We start from the raw sequence: 18436 nt of genomic DNA on the forward strand, positions 1-18436 counted from the left end.
AGATTTTCTACAGAAATAAACATATTGTGTGATGTAGCAGAGAGACAAAGACGCAAGCCATGGTTCAACCATTTTATTTTGAATAAGAAAATACGATTTATAAAAGCAATAGGTTGAAAAACTCTAAACCCATAACAAAGAGACCTATATTTTGGTTTCAGCCAATAGAGGTTATTCATTGTATAATGAAAAGTTAAACATTTTCTATTATGCTTTTTATCACTTGGTTTTAAAATCTTTGTTTGTTTCTCTCCTGGTTGTGTTATGGACACAGAGGTGGCATGGCTTGTTGTAGTAGAATTAGGCGTGGTTCTTAATAAGGAATTTCCAAGCCTAATTACGCTTAAAAATTACGCTCAGACATTCCAGTTCAGCAGAAACCTATTGCAGCCAATGGGATTCTGCTGCACAATGCATATTATGGAATTTCACCAGTGGAGCTTTTGCTCCGGAAAAAGAATGATCTTGGTCATTCTTTCTATGTTGACAATAATGTCTGCGCGGTCCTAGTGGAGCTGGAAGCTTTCGAAATCTCTGGCCAGAATATTTCTAGATGGAGATTCCTCAATTTGAACCTAGCTTTAGTGTCTATGAATTTGTCCACCATATGACCAGGACAGATTTCCCCTTTCTGTAAGCAAACAATGAAAGGTAAATTAAATGACTGCAACTGAGATCCTGGAAACCATGGGGAACACATGCAGCTGCAGATATTGGTCTCCCATCCTCCGGCCTTGTGCTCTTCCTGGTTTTGGGGCCTGACACATCACTCTTCGGTTGATCAAATCTCTGACCACAGAGATGTCCCGCATCGGCCGGTGATAAGCTGAGCGGCAGTGTGATGTAACTGGCCTGGGCACAGCATTCTTTCTGATGCTGGGGCCAGTTACATGACACTGTCGCGTAGCCTGTGACTGGCGGGAGAGTGCTGCATCTGGCGTATAGATGAGCCGCAGTGTGATCTGTCAGGCCCCAAAACCAGGAAGGAAGATCGGGACCAGAAGACAGGAGACTGATAAAGGTGCAACAGGGGAGCAGTGGAGGGTAGGTTAAAGTTCATTATTTTAATGGTGGCAGCTCGAGCATATAGGATACTTACAAAATTGGGTGGAGTACAAAGATCAGAAAGAAATATTGCTATAGCTCCGTGGTCTCCAAACTGCAGACCTCCAGCTGTTGCACAACTGTCAGGGTACGCTGAGAGTGATAGTTCTGCAACAGCTGGAGGCCCACAGTATAGAGACCACTGCTATAGCTTAACAGATCAGCTATTCAGCATTTGGGTTATTACTATGAGCCATCAATTGTATGTCATCATAAGGCAAGTTCCTTTTTTATCCATGTAAAAGTTGGCAATAGAAAAAGGAATCCAAGATCCATTAAGGCAATATTGTAGACCTGACACTCCACTCAAACTCCACAGTGACAACTGCTGAGTGCATAGAAATTTACTGTACTAGGTAGAAAAGTTAGTTTATTGATCACAAAAGTAATGTCCAAGATACGATGGTTTATTCATCCACATGCGGTAAATGCACTTTCCTCTGAAGCCAGTTTATATTTAAGGCTTAGTATAGTTGTTATTTAAGAATCAGCTTTAAAACCTGTTCAATCTCCGTCTTCTGATTTCTTCCAAGGATGGCTCCCGCCGCACACCACGGCCTGCTATATATAAAAACAAAAGTTATTTAATTACCACAAAAATATATAACTTTTTTTTTTTAAGTGTTTATTTTTGGCATTTTTGAAAAAACGTGACAAAACAGTAACACTCCAGGAAGCACCACAAGAGCGTTGTACGATAGGAGCTGAACCATACACAGTTAAATATAGGTAGCATAACAAGAGATCACCATGAAGGCCAACTCTCCATACAGAACAGTGGCTTAATGCAGGAACTGGGCCAATCGTGTAACCCCCAAAATAGAACAGCCTAATAAGTAAACACACGACCACAAGCACACATCACAAAACGCATTGGATATTCATGTGCCACAAATATGCTTCTATACAAGGTTACCACAGAATGATGTCTGCAAGGTTTCTACTGGAATTGGTAGGAAAACTCTGGTAAAAGGTTACATTCAAAGGGAACCTGGCATCACTTGGCATCATGCTGCCTGAACCATATGTCATTGGGGAGGTCCATGGCAGCTTCTCCCTACCTTGCTGGCCTAGACAGACAGATCTCTCCCTATGGTGTATCGTGCAATTACGTGAAGTGTCCAGTAGATGTGCAAGCAAATGAACTGAGCAGTGACTAAAGCTGGGGACAGAGCAGTGGCCATCATGGACATTTTTTCACTTCCAGAAGAGGCAGGAAAACGAGAAGACACAAATTAAATGGCTTACCAGGATCTGGCCCCAAGAGTGCTGCAGTAGCTGAGAGGAATCTGCTAGCAGGTTGGAGAGATCCAGGGCTGGTTAAAGGAAAGCCTCTATGAGCAGTAAAGAAAAAATAAAGCTGGACTGATCTTAATGCAGCTTCTGTAAGGGTAAGCCTAATGCCCTTCCTTCCTGCCCCAACAACAGGGCACTCTGAATTCACATACCAATAAATATACTCTGAAATCAGTTTGTGTACATTTAAAATATTTGCTGGCTATTGTTTAACAGGACTTTATATGGGCTCCATCTATTCAATCTGCACCAACTAATAGTACCCAACGGCCTCTAGGGTGAAGATTAGGGTGGATGGCATGTGTGCTTATGGGTGGGTGAGACCTATATACACATTACATTTGTCTGATATTGTGCCATACTATACCTTACTGTTATGTTATGCATGGTTGTTAACGTTTGCTTTGTGTCAGTCTCAATAATCTCTCAAAGATGTTCCCAATGGTACCCCACACCCTTACCCAGAATGCTCTATTGGGTAGAGGCACTGCCTCAGATACAGTATGTATCCCAGTTCCCAGATAGCGGAGGTTATTGCAAAGAGGTAACAAGGGTAAGGGACCACAGGGACATAGGTGGACACCCCAAAACCCTGTTTCATAATGAAATGTAGAATTGTGTCATGAGGATAGGGTTACACAGAGAAAGCTACATATTAGTACATGCTGCTTTTACACATGTACACAAGGAAAAATCTATGACAACATTTTTACATAATACAAACATAAATACAAAGCAATCTATGCATATTCTATGTCCTTGTGTATTTCCACATGTGAATTAAGTGTAAAGGGGTTCTCCATTTTAACAATTACATTTCTTGGCTGGACTGAAAGGTGGTTACAAAGAACGTCTCTTGTTCTGGAGGATCTGTACTGTCCCGCATTACACAAACAACCCATTGATCTGAATAAGCACAGTGTTAAGCTTAAAGTGTACCGCCATATAATACAAAAAAATAATGCTTCTTTATGTTACTCACTAGGTCATGCGGATTCTTTCCATGTCTTTTTATGTGGCTAGCTTCTGTATTTGGCTCACAAATCTCTCTGTTCTGCTGCTCACTCATTCTGATATCTATTGCTCAGGAAAAGGTGTGTCCGATGCAATCACTGAGCCCACCTTCACTCCCTGAGTCTGCTGGGCTGGATCTCTTCATCCAATCACATACCTGTATGTTATGGGTCAGGAAGGTGTGGGCCAGCAATCAGTCAACAAACGTGCAAACAGAGATTTGACTGTTCTGACCCATGGAAAAAATCAGTAATGGGGATGTGCAGCTGACCACTCATGGTAGCAAAGGTTCGCACAAGCAATCCAGTGGTTTTTTTATGTGGTCCTCTGCCCCCCAACGACCACCTCCACCCCAACACTTAAGCCTATGTAAAGACTATGTAAAATAATACTGATCTATAAGATTGTGGCCCATTTCAAGCATGGGGGTCTAACAGGGCCCTATGTCCGTTTAGTTATGTGACTTGGCAAAAGATTTTTTTCCCCACTATTTAAAATGCGATATCTGTCCAAAAGTGGTAAAAATAAAAAAGACTTAACAGGGCATCCCAACTGATTTCTTTCAAAATTGGACCCCTATAAATGGCCTTTGAAAATACAGGTACTTTTCTGAAAAAAATCAGCTAGGACACCCTGTGCGGCGAGGATGCCCTTGTTTGTGCAGAGAGTTGAAAGGTGTAGAAAACTACATAGGCCATCGGCCTCTGCACTTGTTTCCTGTGTTAGCTGCTGGAGGAGCTGAGCAGGTCACATGGTTATAGAAGCAGTGAATATAGATTAGGGAGAGGTGTGTGCCTCAGCCAATCAGGGACAGTTACACACTGAAGTGCTCTCGGTTCTCTGGAAAAGGGAGAATTACATAGCAAAGTGACATGTGGTCTATGCCCAGCAAACTGGTACCCGACAGTCATCATGTGTGCTAAGAACCACTGAATTTCCTACCTGAAGGAAAAGCTGAGAGAAACAGGGTTTGTGCTCAGCAAAGATTACACTTGTACATTACAAAGTTAAAGAAGAAGTATCATGGACCAAGTCACAAATTTTTTTTAATATCATGTGAAAGTGCCTCAGCTCATCATTCTGACAATCTGCTCCTCATGTATCTCACCCTCTCCCTTCTCCTGCAATCCCCTCTGAAAGATCGGTACTTCCTGGTCCATGGAGGTCCCTGACTTCCTGTCTCCCATAATGCCTTTCAGTTCATCATAGAAGTAGCCCAGCCTAGACCAGTGCTTCCTAACCAGGGTGCCTCCAGCTGTTGTGAAACTACAATTCCCAGCATGCCTGGAAGTTTTAGTTTTGCAACAGCTGGAGGCACCCTGGTTGGGCTACACTGACCTAGACACTGATCACTTTCCTAACAGCAGGCTCAGTGTTTCCCCTCCCCCTGCTTCTATTCTCAGGACATTGTTCTTTCAGACTGACCTGCTGTCAGATTGTGATCAGTGCAGGGGAAAGCAGGGATCTCCCCCTCCCCCTCTGCTTCTTCTCGGGACATTGGGACATCGTTCTTGCTCTTATAAACACTGAGCTGGCTGTCAGATGCTTCCCTGCCGAGGAGATGAAGACAAGTGCTCAGCTCACTGGGGCTTCTATGATTGGCTGAAGCTGCACATGGGAGGTTCCCTTGCCGTGCACAGAGCTGGCTAAGCTGCAGAACTATGGGAAATTGTGACATCACGGCCCCCAGCATAATGCAGCTCAATGGGGGGTCGCAAGTCATCAGAACAGGGAGCTGCTGAACTTCCTCTCTGAACAAAGAAGCTAGAAAAACATGTTTTATATACAAGATGGGTGAAGTCAGTGATTTACAAAGTGATATAACTTTTGCTTCTGCATTTAAAACACAATACTTTTTCTACATGGGACTTCTCCTTTAAATAGCTTTAACATGTGCAGCTGTATAAAGGTCATTTCATTTAGTTGGCATTCTCCGTTAAATTTACATTTTTAAATTATAAAACGTTATGCTCCCCTTTATTTACATCCTTTTTTAAGCAAATAAAGGGGAAACAAAAGTATTTACAGCAAACAAAAAAATACATAAAAAACTAAAATTACAGTATCTTACATCCTGAAGCGTCTAGTACCAGCTACGTCATAAGCGGTCAACCGCTGCACTTGTGTTGCTTGGCCAATCCGCTTGATACACATGTGAGAGATCTCAGGTACCCTCTGCGCCAGGTCTACTATTTCCTACATGACAAGCGGGTTGGATGGACGGAAGCAGTTTTTAGGCCATTTATCTAGAAACTCCTGTTAAAGGAGTACTCCAGTGGAAAACTTTTTTTTAAATCAACTGGTGCCAGAAAGTTAAACAGATTTGTTAATTACTTCTATTAACAAATTCTTAATCCTTCCAGTACTTATTAGCGGCTGTATACTACAGAGGAAATTCTTTTCTTTTTGGATTTCTTTTCTGTCACGACCACAGTGCTCTCTGCTGACATCTCTGTCCATTTTAGGAACTGTCCAGACCAGCATATGTTTGCTATGGCGATTTTCTTCTGCTCCGGACAGTTTCTGAGATGGACAGAGGTGTCAGCAGAGAGCACTGTGGTCGTGACAGAAAAGAAATCCAAAATGAAAAGAATTTCCTATGTAGTATACAGACACTAATAAGTACTGGAAGGATTAAGATTTTTTAATATAAGTAATTTATAAATCTGCTTAACTTTCTGGCATCAGTTTATTAAAAAAAAAAATAACTTTTCCACCGGAGTACCCCTTTAAGTACTTGGATTTGGCTTAATGCAGGTCAGCCAGAGGAAGCACTTTATTAAGCAGCCACTTAGGCTAAAGCAGCAGAACAGCTTTCAATAAACTGGAATTAGCCTGTGTTACAGCCCACAGTCCAGTAGGTGGCACCAGAGTTGTTTGCACTTATTATGGCCACCAGAACTAGGACAAATGCCAGTCAGCAAAGCTTTCCATGTAGTAAGCAGAATTAGGCTTATTTTGAAACAGATGGGCTCTACACAAGCTGCTGTACTGAATGTTATGGAGTTGTTTATTGTCTGGCTGGTCTCAAAATCAGGGATTACTCCGCAACGTCCAGCAGTTTCTGTGTCACATGAGGGTTCACACACACACAGAGAGTGAAAGCTCTCGGGATACCCACACACTCTTTAAAAAAAAAAAAAAATTAACCCTTTGTGGTTTCCAATTTATATATAACGCACAGGTAACACACACCTCCATAACAACTATTCGCATACAATACACTGTGGTAAGCGAGTTTTGAAGGCATTTTTTTATTTGCCTTAGTTTTGCTTATATGTTACATATTTATCACAGTGGATTGATAAATTTGGAGCACATAAGCTTAACAAAAAAGTCTTAGCTGAGACTTTTGAGAGACTTTTTGGTGACTCTTTAAATTTGCTCACGTATGGGAGTTTAGTACTTGCGACTTTTTGGAAGGGGTTTTCGACTTTTTTTTGCCAACATGCGACTTTCCCACTTCATAAATTCGTGTCAACTGTGAAGTCAAAACTGAAATTTGCTTAGGTAAGGCTGTTTCTAACTTTTTAGGCTACGTTCACACTGCCGTTAGCACACGGCAGTGTTACGGGCGTTGGGGGGGGGGGGGGGGAGGGGGAGCTCAGGGGAATAGCGGGAGAAAATTACGGTAAGAGCAGTCTTTTTCTTCCGCTATTCCTGTCAAAAATCAACGGGTTCCGGCGGCCCCCATAATAGAAAATGGGAGCCACCAGTTGTACAGAAAGAGTCCTCAAAATGAAGGCGGCAGGCTGCAAGATACACACTTGACTGATGGCGGTACATCCCTACAAGGTTTGTGAAGTCAGATGGTAAGATGCTGCAAAACACAGAGAATCCTTATGGAAAATCTGCTGCATTCTGCAAATTGGGGAATTTGCTCTTTTTCCAGCACATCAATGTCCAAATGCTGGGTGAATGCAATAGGTGCCTCTACTAAATACTGACCTGAAGGGGGTGATAAGTTTGGCACTCACCTATTTTGATTTTAAAGGGAACCTGTCAGCTGTTTTATTTTTGCCGCCCACACCATGGGCCTCATAAAACTGGTGGAGGGAATGAATTTACTCAGCTGCTGCCTGCCCCACCTCCCCTTAGTGACGCATCTCTCCCCGTCTGTGTATAGGGAGAGACATATCAATCAGTGCTGGCGGGGCGTAGAGCAGCTGCTGGGACCAACCCCAATGACTAGTTACCCGGATTCCCGGGTTTTTCAAACTACGATTTCTCTGAAATGCCCAAGTGTTTTACACAAGATTATAATGTGCCAGGATTGCTCTCCTTAAAGGAGTAGTCCAGAGGTGAAAAACATATCCCCTATCCTAAGGATAGGGGTTAAGTTTCATATCGATGGGGGTCCGACCGCTGGGCCCCCCGCGATCTCCTGTAAGGGGCCCCGGCAGTCCATGGGAAGTGTTGACCACTGCATGAAGCGGCGGCTGACACGCCTCCTCAATACAACTCTATGGCAGAGCCGGAGTTTGCCGAAGGCAGCTTTCAAGCTCTGCCATATAGTTGTGTTGAGGGGCGTGTCAGCCGCCGATTGGTGCAGTGGTCAACACGCCCCCTTCCCGCGGGCTGCAGGGGCCCTGTACAGGAGATCGCGGGGGGCCAAAGCGATTGCCCCTCCCCCCCCACGATCTGAAACTTATCCCCTATCCTTAGGATAGGGGATACGTTTTTCAGCACTGGACTACTCCTTTAAACCTGTTTCATGCTGCACACACAGTTTGGGCAGCATAAAACAAGGACGGGTTCCCTGTAATGAACATAGATGACTGACTTTTTATTAAGGAGTACCTGTCACTAAATAAACTTTGCTAAACTAACTCTATGTTCCTTAACTACTCCTAACACTCTGTATCATACCTTTATTCTTGCTCATATAGTGCAATCTCCCAGCAGGAGAAAGTGGGCGTTTCCCAGCAGGCATGACAACACTGAAGCCTGCTGGGGGACCACTTCCGCCCTCACATCGTTCGAGAGCTATGATGAATAGAAGACCACAAGCTCTGTGCGGTAGCTTTCAGTCTGTGCAGTATTCAGTGAGGCTCTATTCAGCTTTTAGTCTGTGCAGCTGCTGTTAGTGAGGCTCTTTGCGGCTGTCAATCAAGCTTAGTACAGAGAAACACTTCCTGAATTTGGTCACCTGCCAATCGGACATTTTGACCAGACAATGTGTTCTGGCCAAGAAGGGAGACCCCTGGTGGCAAGAAATATACAGCATAAAAACTAACACTTTTTTTTTTTTCTTTAAATGAAGCCACTTACAAGTTATTTGGCACAAGGAGTCAAATATTAAAAATCATGTTTAATGACAGTGCCCATTTAATGACTTTAATAAAGAGCCCCATCAGAAATTTGACTTTTATTATTAAAGAAAACTGTCTCACCAGTATGAGCAACCAATAACACACATAAAAGCAGTTAACTATTGGCATATTTACACTCATCAGTTGGCATCATTTGCAGTCACTGTAAATCTGTGAACTGGCAACGACTGTTGTTTATGACATTCTGTAGTCTGTCAATTTACTCATGTTCAAGCCATTCATACAGAATACTCGTAGTTAAAATTACATTTCCTACAGCCCTGTGTGTGTGTATTATTGGAATTCTCCAGCGCTTAATGCACATTTCTGATAATAACACTATACTAGGGGAGTGACATTTATGTTATTCCTTAAAATATTTGAGTTAGTTTTACCCAAGGGATGAGTGCCCACATTATGTTCTATTGGATGTTAATATTCTATAGTGAAAAGTCCCAGTGCCAGCATAGCCATAGGCGTCTTTCAGTGTCCAACATTTGCATGATGAGTGATAAAGCTGGTGTTACCTATAATGAAGTGCAACCATTTGGCAAACGCCTAGCTGATCCGGCAGAATTCTGCAGATGTTCTACAATTAGTATTTAGAGGTCAATATTCTGCAGGCGTGTAAGGCAGTTTTATCTGCATTCATCATGTGTCTCAAAGCGTTTCTATAGTTTATGTTTACTTTGCTCATAAGAGAAATGTCTTGTTTGTGTCTTGGCACACAATTCATAAACCATATTCATACATTACAAGCTGTGCCTCTTGACACACTGATAAAGCTATCCATCTGGGATGTTGGCAAATCACCCAGACAGACTTACTTCTAAATCAAGTAACTGATAAGCAACACACTCGCCACAGGAACACCAGGGCAGCATTTATAGACCACATTCGAGAGGAAGGGACGTTGCTTAGATATTGTTCCTCTGATTAACCCAATTTTTGGACAGAAATAACACTACATGGATAAAAGTGTGTGGATGCCACCTAATAAATGGGTTCAGCTTCTTAAGCTATAGAAACATAAACACATAGTAGTGCAACCTCTATACACACTAAGGGTCTATTCACATGGCAGAATTTATGCTTGCGGAATTCTGCCCCAAATAGAAGCCTATAGACTTCTATAGGATTCCGCACTCCCATTCACACTTCTTAATTTCCGCTTGTGGAATCAGTTGCTGGATACTACAAAGGAACTGGAGCAATTCCCCAAAGCAAACCTCCCCTGCTCTGGACAGTTCCTGACAAGGACAGAGGTGTCAGCAGAGAGCACTGTGGTCAGACTGGAAAGAACTACACAACTTCCTCTAGAACACACAGCAGCTATTAAGTACTGGAAGTCTGAAGGTTTATAAACAGAAGTAACTTACAAATCTGTATAACTTTCTCGCATCTGTTGATTGGATTTTTCCTCCAGAAGAAAAAACTGCACAACATAGGCTTCTTCCACATTGCTGCTTGGACACAGCAGTGTGACATCCGTCGGGGGAGCCGGGGAGAATAGCGGGAGAAAAAATACTGCTAGCGCCGTCTCTTTCTCCAGCTATTTCCGTAAAAAAAAAAAAAAACGGTGCCCAATGGCCCTTCTAATAACAGATGGGAGCCGTCGCGACTCGTTGTGCCCCGTCACGAGAATGGCCGTTAAAGCCACAAAAAAAAAAAGGAGACTAACAGTCGTTCTCGATAGGGTGCAAAAGCAGTGTGAAAGGGGCCAAACAGAATACGTTTTTTTTTTAAGAGCTTAAAGGGGTATTCCGGTTTTATACATATTATTCACTATCCAAAGGTGCACCGGGATTGCGGGGCTCCCCAGCGGCGGGACCCCTGCGATTACACAACTTATCGTTTGGATAGGGGATAAGATGTATAAAGCTGGTATACCCCTTTAAAGATCTTAGAGCTAAAAGATCCACTTTTAATCAGCTGCCTTTAAGTGCTACCTGAAATAGAGAGTTTGGTAATGAATGCGAATATCACCATGATTCCATTGCGCAAATTGCTTAATTAAACTCCATTTAGTGCGGTCCAGGCTCCAGGGCATCTAAAATGGCGGATACACATGTGAGGACATGGGGCAAGGAACTCTGGGAAGGCAGGAACAAGGGTATGACCCTGAATCACATGCAGGATGCAGCCTATCAGCAGCCAGTCACCCCTGTGATGTCAAAGCGATATATAGTCGGCAGCCATATTCTGGCTCGTCACTTCATCCTTTCACTAAGTAGTGTACTATTTTAAACCTGTTAAATATGTCAAGGGCCTAGATACTGTGAAAGGCCAGGCAAAAGTACTCATCGGCTGGTGTTTTACTCTAATATGTTTTTTAAGCGTACTGTAGTGCATTTTTCTGCCTTCATAAGTGCATACCACATATCTACAACTAAATAGTGTACTATTTTGTACCTGTTAATCTGTCAAGGGCTTCGATACTGTGAAAGGCCCGGCAAAAGTAATTACCGGTTGGTGTTTTACTCCACTACTTCTTTAACCCCTTAAGGACCGAGCGTTTTCCCGTTTTTGCACTTTAGTTTTTTCTTCCTTACATTTTAAAAACCATAACCCTTTCAATTTTGCACCTAAAAATCCATATGATGGCTTATTTTTTGTGCCACCAATTCTACTTTGTAATGACATCAGTCATTTTACCCAAAAATGTACGCCGAAACACAAAATAAAAAACATTGTGTGACAAAATTGAAGAAAAAACACCATTTTGTAACTTTGGGGGGCTTCCGTTTCTACGCAGTACATTTTTAGGTAAAAATGACACCTCTTTATTCAGTAGGTCCATACGTTTAAAAAGATACCCTACTTATATAGGTTTGATTTTGTATTACTTCTGGAAAAAATCATAACTACATGCAGGAAAATTAATACATTTAAAATTGTCATCTTCTGACCCCTATAACTTTTTTATTTTTAAGTGTACGGGGCCCCTATTTTTTTAGCGCTGTGATCTGAAGTTTTTAGCCGTACCTGTATTGATCTGACTTTTTGATCGCTTTTTATTCATTTTTTCAGGCTATAAAAAGTGATCAAAAATATGCTATTTTTATAGTTTGGATATTTACGTACACGCGGCGATACTACATATTTTTATTTATATTATGGTTACATATTTTTTATATGGAATTTGGGCAAAGTTTTTTTTTTACACTATTAGTCCCTCAGGCTACCTCCGCAATGGATCACCCCCCCTCCCTTTAAATGTCCCTTTAGACGCCACTGTCAACTTTGACAGCGGCAATCTAAAGGGTTAATAGCCGGCTGTGGCAATTGCCGCATGTCGGCTATTAAGGCCGGACGGTATGGCGCGCGCTCAAGTCGGGAGCCCGCACCATACAACGGTTGCCGTCTCAGGACGAGCCAGCTCGTCCTTAGACGGCAACCGGTTAAGCGTACTGTAGCGCATTTTTTTGCCCTCATAAGTTCATACCACATACCTACATCTAAGTAGTGTACTATTTTGTACCATTTGTCACAGCATAAACTATTATGAATAGGTAAGAGGTACATTTCTTAAATATATCACAGCTCATATAACCCCCATTTTAAAATGGTCATATTTTATTGGTATGCATTAAAAGGAATGTAGAAATCCCCCCACAAAAAAACTAAATAATACATGGTGACTCAAAACCAAACTAATCACCGCCACCTCAAAAATTCCGCAAGAGGTCAGACCACATTTATTGTACACCTCACCGAATGTATTTATATCCCGCAATTAATACTCAATAGAATACAAGGTTATTAGTTGTGGCCTGCACCTCAACCAGATACACCACGTGATTAATAACATAAAAGATCCTACTCTAAAATTGTTCTGATGCTTTTCCCCCCTGCGATATTGGGGTTTCTCAAGGAATATAAAAGACCGGGGGTGTGGCCCTATAGTAAGGGCTAAAACTATTTTAAGCCACCACAAAATTTGCCTGACCCATAATGATGCCTGTTAACATAAATAAGCAAATCAGTCATATAGGTACACATATGAAATGAGAGTGTAATAACTGTCACCCCCTAGTCACCCTGACGTTGTCTTACCCCAGATATATACGTCCAGCAACGGTCCGGCCACCACACTGTATGTGGCCAGGACCGCTCTTTATATCTAATCCTGGCACTCACCACACCAGGTGCAGCTTCCGGTCACCATATGCTTCCGGTAACCCTTATTCGCACTTACGTGTTTACGGGAGTGTGCCGTATCGATGCGCGTCATTCCAGATGCTCATGTGAAGCTCCGGTCATGTGAACAAGGCTCCCCACGTCACTGTTTGTCCTACTGATCACATGACCGCAGTTCACTAACAGAGTGGCATTGCCGGATTATTCTCTGACACTGTAGCAGAGACTCCTGTTATTTGATAAACAGAGCCATTACTTAAAAAAATGATACTCATAGGTATAAAAGGAATGAACGGCAGCAACATTTTATATTAGGGGTAAGGGAATTTCTAATACATATATGTATAACATGTTGACTGACTCATTGTGATGGAACCAGTGAAGGGTACTCCCGCAAAGAAAAGGGGGGCAACATCCAAATGCATAGATTAAGAGTAATATATCACTACTCTGGTGTTATCATATATAACTTGATGCGTCTATCTCACTTTTCTTGTCTTCATCAAACTAAACATAATAGAAATTAAGTATTGTATGCAACGCTCCCTTGCACTTTCTTAGATTGACTTGTGGTTTGAGTTCTCTTTCGTGGCCTGTTAGAATTTATTCCTTGCTCAAACTTAAGAAAAAAGTGGAAACAACTGAGACAGATGTGCCCTCTACCACTAGGTCCCCCCCCCCCCCAAAAAAAAAAGATCTCACCCTGCCTTTTGTGGGACCCATCTCCTTAACAGGGTGGCCTCAACCACAATGCTGTTCCCTACACTATGTGAGGGCGCTAGGAACACGCTAAACTAAAGTAAACAAAGGACAGAAGAAAGGAAAACAAAGAGTAGGAAGTTTAAGGACCCTCCATCGCTGACCCAGCCCATAGGCTTAACAGGGGTAGGCATAATAAATATATTCCTATAGGGGAATTGATGTAAAGGTATAAATTAATAAAGATAAATTTAAAAATGACACATATATATATATTTGGGGTTATGTTGATACCGTTCTTCACATATATCCCCGTGGCAGTCTACGGACTCAAATCCCAAAAATCAATCAATGAACACAGAGAAATTGTAACTTTCGTTGAGACCGAATGGACTCACAGTCTTCAGTCTGTCAATCCACTCTCTTTCCTGAGTAATCTCTTATCCAATTCTCCTCTCCTTATATTTGATCTGACCACCTCTATAGCCAGGAATGTTAATACTTTGGAATCCCCTTCATGTCTTTCCCAGACATGTCATGCTAAAGAGGTATAATGTCGGTGACTAATGTCTCCCAGGTGTTCCCCAATTCTTCTCCTCAGCTCGAGTATAGTTTTACCCATGTAGTTAAGTGGGCACAAACATTTGCAGAGATATACCACACCTGTAGTCTTACAATTTGCGAAGTCACAAATTTTAAAATCTGTTCCTGTATGTTCGCTGTGGAAAACCTGGCTCTTATTGATGTTAGGGCACGCTATACAACTATCCCCACATCTAAAAGCCCCTACCAGTCTACAGTCAAGCCCTGATCCTGCTGTTGTGGGGGCCACAAAATGGCTGTGTACCAATCGGTCCCTTAGTGATCTCCCCTTACGGAAAGTCACCGATAGATGTATGGGTAATGCTTCCCTCAAGTATGGGTCTGATCCTACTATACCCCAATACCAATGAAGTATCTCTTTAAACCCATCACTTCTTTCATCAAAGGTTCAAATTTACAAAGTACAGGAGGGGATTCATCATCATCATCATCAGGAGACGAGACTTGCAGGTTGCCCGTGAGGCAGCAGCTGAGCCAGCAAGGTGGTAGCATGGTTGGCAGTCAGCATGGTCAGCATGGTGGCAGAAGTGGAAATCCCAGGAGACCGCGGCAGTAGCAGTCAATTAGTGCGGACTGTTGTTGGGAAAATCGGCTACCCGGTGGTGTGGCAGTTTTTCATCAAGCATCTGGAGGAGTTTAACATAGCCGCATGCAAGATGTGTCGGCAGAAGCTGAAGCGTGGCCAGGGTCCCAATGTTGGCATATTGGCCCTGCGTCAACATATGCCGCGCCACTATAAAGCGGCCTGGGAGAACCGTGGCTCCGATGTAGTGATCCGGCCTGCTGCATCACCCAGTGACACGCCGCTCTCTCTTTCAGCCAGCCAAGGCTCCACCCCCTCAGCTGAAGGGAGCTGTGTGTTATACCCTCCTTCTGTCGCTCCAGATGCTCCTCCTCCTCCTACTTTTAGTCAGTCATTCCACCAGCAATTCATCGGCGAAGCCATGTCCAAGAGACAACAGTGTGCACCCACTCATCCAACGGCGCAGAAGCTGAATGCGCTCCTGTCCAAGTTGCTGGTGCTGCAGTCCCTCCCTTTTCAAGTGGTGGACTCTGCCCCTTTCAGAGAACTGATGGCTTGTGCCAAGCCGAGGTGGAGAGTGCCAAGCCGTCATTTCTTTGCAAAGAAGGCAGTACCAGCCCTGCACAATTTTGTGAAGAGAATGTGGGCCAGTCCTTGAGCCTGTCTGTGTGTACCAAAGTGCACGGCAACGCCGACGTCTGGAGCTGTAACTATGGTCAGGGACAATACATGTCCTTTACGGCCCAATGGGTGAATGTGGTTCCTGCACAGCCACAACACCAACTTGGACAGGTCACGCTTCCTCCTCCACGCTCTCAGGCCGTTGGTCCTGTGATAGTGTGCTACTCCGCCTCCTCATCCTCCACTGTGTCCTCAGCCTCCACTGCACAGACAAGTCTCAGTGCCCCTCCAGCATACCATGTGTGCAGGGCACGGCGATGTCACGCTGTTCTTTACATGGTTTGCCTTGGCGAACGGAGTCACACAGGGGAGGAACAGCTAAAAGTCATTCAAAAAGAAATTGGAGCATGGCTTACTCCACAAAAACTGGAAATGGGAACCATGGTGACTGACAACGGGAAGAACATCTTGCATGCGCTGCAACAAGGAAGGCTGAGCCATGCGCCCTGTATGGCACGTGTTCAATCGGGTTGTCAAGCAGTTCCTGAAATGTTCCCCCCATTTGCAAGACATCCTAACAATGGGAAGGAAACTTTGCATGCACTTCAGCCACTCGTACACTGCAAAGCACACCCTCCTTGAGCTGCCGCATCAGAATGGTATCCCCCAACATAGTCTGATTTGCGACATTGCCACACGTTGGAATTCCACCCTCCATATGTTGGACCAAAAAGCAATTATCAATTTCTTGATGATGCAAGCGGATAGGAGGACTGTGTAACTTCAATGTCAACCAGTGGCAGCTCATACATGACACCTGCCTTTTGCTCAGGCCCTTTGAGGAAGCCACATTATTAGTCAGTCACCAGGATTACGGGATGAACAACGTCATTCCACTGCTTTATCTACTGCAACACGTGTTGGAAATTAAGGCTGGTCAGGGCAATGGAGACGTGGCGCCTACTTCTCACGACAACATGAGCCCTGTGGGGGCCGAACTGGAGGAGGAGGAGGGGCACAGTGGAGCACAGTAGGTTTTGCGAAATGGGTGGTTTTGTCTAGTCATCTGACAGGAGAGGAGGAGCAGGAGCAGCCAGAGGAACTAGAGGGTTATGAGGAAGGCTAGACAGAGGACCCAGACACACCGTGGCAGTATGCAGTGGAAATGGAGGCAGGGAGTCCCTTCGAGTAACTTGCACAAATGGCACGATGCATGCTCACTTGCTTGCGTAGTGCGCTAAATTGTCCCCTGAGTCTACAGTCGCTGATGAGTACCTTTCTTCAACCACATAGTGAGACAACTCATCAGCAGCAGGTAGACCTGGAGCAGGACCTGAACCAGCAGGTGGTGGCATAACTTGACATGCCCATGCCAACACACCTTGAAAATCCCCTGGACTTCTGGGCAGCCAAACTTTATTTGTGGCCGCAACTAGCAGAGTTTGCCCTGGAAAAGCTGTCTTACCCAGCCAGTAGTGTGCCACCAGAGCGGGTGTTTAGTGCGGCGGGGGCCATAGTCACCCCAAGGAGAACTCGTCTGTCCACGAAAAATGTGGAAAAACTGACCTTTGTGAAGATGAATCAGGCATGGATCAGCCAGGATTTCCAACCACCAATGCCTGATGCATCAGAGGAGTAGATTGACCATGGTGCCCCACCAACACTTCACAAATATGGATAATGTCAAACATATTTTAGGCACTGCTCCCCAGTTACAAACATTCCTCCGCATCAGACGTTTTTTCACCCACCTTCGTCACCGGGTACTGGTATTGCCACCCACCGAACTACTCTGTCTCCGGGTCCCTTTTAGGACTTCTGATGCTGCTGCCACCTCCAGGCTGTCTCATTCTGCCACCATATGGTCTACTCATGCTTCCGCCAACTCCACGCTGTGCCATTCAGCTGCTATATGTTCTACTCATGCTGCTGCCAACACCAGGCTGTGCCATTCAGCCACTATATGTTCTACTCATGCTGCCGCCAACTCCAGGCTGTGCCATTCAGCCACAATATGGTGTACTGATGCTGCTGGGCCTGGGACATTACGTACATTTTTTTATGGTAGCACTAGCTACCATAAATCTTCAATTTCAAAATTCATCTTTTAATCTTAGGGATTGTGAAGCCCTATTGTCTCCTCATGCTGCTGCAAGCTCCAGGCTGTGTCGTTCAGCCACTATATGGTTTATTGATGCGGCTGAGTCTGGGACATTACCTACAAATTTTTGTGGTAGCACTAGCTACCATAAATCTTCAATTTAAAATTCATCTCTTAATCTTAGGAATTGTGAAGCCCTATTGTCTCCTCATGCTGCCACCAACTCCAAGCTGTGTCATTCTGCCACATTATGGTCTCCTCATGCTGGTGCCACCTCTAGGCTCTGTCATTGTGCCACCATGTGACTCCTTGTTAGTTTGTGTTTTGTGGTCATACTGTATTAGTTCAAAGTAAACACCAGGACATTAAACTTGGGAATCTAATATAAATCTTAATAAAAAAAAAATCTATGTAATCTTTTCGTCAATGTCATTTACCTGTGGAATTATCACAAGAATCCAATGAAACAGCTTGGAGCGATAACAATGAACCGTAAATGATTAAATGAAACATTCCCACTTTCACAGTCAGCGGGGGCTGGAATAGGTGGTATCTCGCCTGGTGGAGGACCGCCAGCTCGATTTTAAGATACAAGTACAAGCTTTTTCACTGCAGCCATTTCTAGCTTTATGCACCCACTTATCCAATGGCACAGAAGCTGAATGTGCTCCTGTCCAAGTTGCTGGTACTGCAGTCCCTCCCTTTCCCAAGTGTACACAAAGAGTATGGGGGTGCGCTGAAAGTCAGGGGCTGTAAAAGGTGGTAGCTCGCCTCCCAGCTCGATGCTCACAAGAATGGGTAATCAAAAAATTTTAATTAAATGAAAATTACATAAAAAATCTGCCACATCCAGATGCTCCGCGGCAGTGATTCTAATAGCGATGCCTGTAAGCTGCATGTCTCACTGAATAACAGTATTATTTCACTAACACAGCACACTCCCAATGCGTTTTAGGACAAAGCAAAGTGTTCTACACCCCTATTGAAGCTCTCTGCAGGCCAGAAATAGCATTTTTTAATAGC

At 43.8% G+C, this 18436-nt stretch overlaps 1 protein-coding gene across 2 annotated transcripts in view; it reads right to left on the reverse strand.

Annotated features, from left to right (window-relative positions):
- Positions 1-210: 210 nt before the first annotated feature.
- RHBDD1 (rhomboid domain containing 1) overlaps positions 211-18436 on the reverse strand; it is a 69168-nt gene continuing 50942 nt past the window's right edge. For both annotated transcript variants that reach the window (XM_056564767.1, XM_056564768.1), the window contains exon 7: positions 211-1665. In XM_056564767.1, the coding sequence (XP_056420742.1) occupies positions 1598-1665 (68 nt within the window). In that variant the 3' untranslated portion in view covers positions 211-1597. The remainder of the gene's footprint in view (positions 1666-18436) is intronic.

This window comes from Hyla sarda, chromosome 3 (genome assembly GCF_029499605.1).
Source record: "Hyla sarda isolate aHylSar1 chromosome 3, aHylSar1.hap1, whole genome shotgun sequence".
Taxonomy (NCBI): domain Eukaryota; kingdom Metazoa; phylum Chordata; class Amphibia; order Anura; family Hylidae; genus Hyla; species Hyla sarda.